Source organism: Pseudocercospora fijiensis (assembly GCF_000340215.1).
Source record: "Pseudocercospora fijiensis CIRAD86 unplaced genomic scaffold MYCFIscaffold_1, whole genome shotgun sequence".
Classification (NCBI taxonomy): Eukaryota; Fungi; Ascomycota; class Dothideomycetes; order Mycosphaerellales; family Mycosphaerellaceae; genus Pseudocercospora; species Pseudocercospora fijiensis.
This window is the reverse complement of record NW_006921532.1, coordinates 5,830,298-5,833,901: the sequence shown is the minus strand read 5'-3', so window position 1 is coordinate 5,833,901 and position 3,604 is coordinate 5,830,298. Positions and strand designations below refer to the sequence as shown.

General features: G+C 47.3%; 1 protein-coding gene across 1 annotated transcript; it reads right to left on the bottom strand.

Annotated features, from left to right (window-relative positions):
- MYCFIDRAFT_46089 (uncharacterized protein) lies at window positions 1–1,525 on the bottom strand (the record flags this gene model as incomplete). The annotated part of the gene is made up of 2 exons (XM_007921787.1): window positions 1–604; window positions 657–1,525. 2 exons carry the CDS (start codon window positions 1,523–1,525, stop codon window positions 1–3), a joined length of 1,473 nt encoding a protein of 490 aa, XP_007919978.1.
- Between the last annotated feature and the right edge of the window lie 2,079 nt (window positions 1,526–3,604).

Genomic DNA, 3,604 nt, shown 5'->3' with positions numbered 1-3,604 from the left:
TTACCATACTAACTTCTGTTTGCGTGGTTGGCCCATACTCGTGTCTTCCAGCTCCTGCTCGTCAGGCACTCCCTCCTTGTCTAGCTTTCTATTCTCATAAATGATCCACAGCGATAAGATGACCGCAACAGCAGCCACCATCAAGCACATCGCTGCCGAGATCCAAAGTCCTTTCGTGTATCGCGGCTTTTCGCTTTCGGGGAATACGTTGGTGCCTAGCAACGGCCCACACTGTCCTATCGTGGCCAAGATGGTATAGCCGCCACCTCTTTTGCTCTCGCTCGAGTGCATACTGGCGGTCCATGCGAGCAGAAGCGCCACGGATGCGAAGATGCACACTGAGAAGAAGCATGAGAAGTATCTTGGTCCTACACCATCCGCCGTGGCATTGACAATAAATCCGATCGCAGCAATGGTGGCTGCGAGAGCTACAAATGGTCCTCGAACCTTGAAGCGATCCGACAGCCAGCATAGCAAGACGATCATGAAGAAGCAAAAGACATATGGTGGTGCCGACAAACCATTGGACTGGATCCTGGTGAAGGTCCCAAATTCCGAGATAATCGTTGGCAGGAAAAGTGGCAAAGATGCAAAGGAGACGTTACTGTGGCAAAGGTCAGCAAATCGAGTATGCACGTATTGCCGATAACACATACCAGCCAAAGTACATGATGCCAGGAAGGAACGACTTCGGATCTTTGAATGCTTCCAGCAACTCTTTGAACCTCACACCAGTTTCGCCGCCTTCCTGACCAATATCGAGGCGCTGATTTCTGGCGACCATATGCAGAGCCACCTGCTTCTCCCTCTCGTTCAAGAAAGGTGATGTGCTGATACTGTCCGGCAACACGAACCAAGTCACAACCGCAACAACCAGGGTTGGCAAACCTTCGATCAGGAACAGGATACGCCAAGGAGCGACGGAGCCGCGGATCTGGCTGATACCATATGCCAAAGCACCTCCATAAGCATTTGCCATGGCTGCTCCACTAAGGAAGACGCCATGCCGGAAGCCGACCTTCTCTCGAGGGTAGAAATAGGTCAAGTATAGAGGAACGCCTGGTCCGAACATGGCTTCCGCCACTCCCAATGCGAATCGGCATGCCATGAGTCCGCCCCAATTAAACGCGGTCGCCTGGATGGAGGCCACGAACCCCCAGAAAAATACCGCAACAGCGCAGTATCGGTGGGGCTTGAACTGTTTCCAGCCGATCAAGGTCCATTGCGATATAATGTATGCAATGTAGAAGATGGTTCCAAGAAGGTTGTACCGATCACCGCTCAAGTCGATATCATCCTCCATACCCGCCAGCCTTGCATTTCCCAGGTTGCTGCGATCCAGCACAGCGAGAGAGTAGAGGACAAACACAAGTGGAAGCAATCGCCAATCCAGCTTGCGAATGACCTTTTGCTCTTCTTCTGCGGACGGTGGCACAAACGTGCCATCTTCCTGCGCCAGCTTCAAATTCTGCAGCTGCTCTTGATAGTCTGCGGCCTGGGGGCCTTTCTTTTCAATGTCGCTCATCGCTGGAGTCGAGACACAGAGCTTGCCCGCGGAACAAACAAAACTGGTACCGACCAAGCTCCACCAAACCCTACAACCCAGCACCTTATACTAGCTCTTGATTCCTTCAAATTCGATAATCGCAAGCGGTAATGTCGTATGTATTTCCAAGGAGAGATCCTGCAGGAGCAAGCAGTACTGGAATGGCGGAGAAGAGGAAGACAGAGAGACGCGAATTGAAGCATCGTCCTACCTTCACTACTGTTGAGCCTAATGTTTTCTCCACTTGTGCGACACCGACAACAACGATGATCCCGCGCGCCATCTTCGGTGGTCGCAACTCAGACGCAGCGCCAGCCGTTCAAGATGCGGAGTGCAGGATGCGAGCGCACGTTCAGGTTCCGCTGCCCAGAGCCGTGCTTGCCGATTAGGCCTTCTTCTTGTATCCCTTTAAAGGTTATCTCGGTGATTCTTGGCGAACTAGTCCCACTAATGGTTCCACTTTCTATGTTAATTTTGGTGGTGCGGCGAACGCCGATTAGGCCTTCCTTTGCAGCCGACCTCGCTCCGGATAGGGTGTCGATTAGGGTTAGTAAGGAGGGTAGTTTATAGGCCGCCGCACCCTCAGAGATTAACTTTGCTAGTTAAACCTAAGCAAGTAAAGGAATACAATGCTACTAAGCACACTAAAGCGAGAGGTTTATAGACTATAGACCTATAGAATATAGATACTAACTTATAATAGCTACGTACGCACTTCCGTACTAGGGAAGAGTCTCGTTAGCGCCGTAGGCTCCGCTCGAAAGGCATTAAATTAAGCGTAAAAAAGATACGGTAGCTCGTACTACTACGAAGTCTATTAAAGTAGCGATTGTCGACTGCTAGTAACTAGTCTAAGGCAATTCTTAAGCGCCTTAACAAGGTAGAAGCGTAGGTAAAGGACTTAAGGGTAGATTTAAACGTATAGTAGTAGTAGCAAGCGTAGGCTGTACGTAAGGGGGTTATAGTAAAGGAAGAGCCTACTACTATAGAAGGCTCTTAAATTAAGGAAGAGGTTATTAAAGCCTCCGAGTTTAATTAATTAGCGTCTAATATAGTAGATTTAACAAAGGAAGTAAAGGAGCTAAAGGTATTATTATCGTCGTTATTATAGGCTTAATAGAAGGCCGCCGAGCCGGTATTATAATAGCTAAAGTACTCGTAGAAGTCGAGTTATTAGCAGTTAAAGGTCGGTCGTTAGCAAATACTAGCCTCTAAGCCTCTCGGTAAGCGCGGATATCGTTAATATTATGCTAGTTATAGCGGCATAGACTATATAGGTTATATTTAGGTCCGCAATTAAGGTAGGTCTTCGTAGCCTCGTATTCTCGTCTTCTATATAGGTTAATAGGCTACTACTTAAGCTTCTAACTAGTACGAGTTAGTTTATAGAGCTAGTATCTCTTCGGCTTTATAAGAGTAACCTTTATTATATACCTATAACTGCGATTAAGCCGTAGCAAGTTGTCCGGAATACTATCTCCCTTCTTAAAGTAGTAACGACGAGGCCTCGCTACGCCTGCGTTATAATTAGCGTATATGTAGCTACTCGTAAAGCGGCTATTAGGTGTGCGAGGCAGGCTTCTTGCTACTACTACGGCAGCCTCTCTCTCTACTATTCGAATAGGACCTAATACTAAGGCTCCTTATTAGACTAAATTCTAGGCGAGTTGTATACGGAAGTTACGCTACTATATAAGGGTTGGATCCCTTACCTTGTTAGCTATAGAAGCGTTACAGCATAAGAGATAGGCGTTAATTATAGCTACGTCGAGAAGGAAGTAGAATAGCGGATACTACGGCTTAAAGGCCTTATATTAAGTGCTATAATAGAACCTAAGCTAGTCGTAAATGTCGACACTACCTATATAGTTATTATAATAAGCGGCGTATTTCGGTATATATTTAACCTCCTTGCCTTCGGTCTAGTATAGCCTAACGTAGTTACGAATATAGGCGTTAGTGTCTCTCGGCTTCCGTCGTTCCCTCGATTCTCGGTCTATAGGCTAGTAACTAGTTGTTAGCATTTAAACGAGATTTCTGTCCTACTAGATAGGCGCC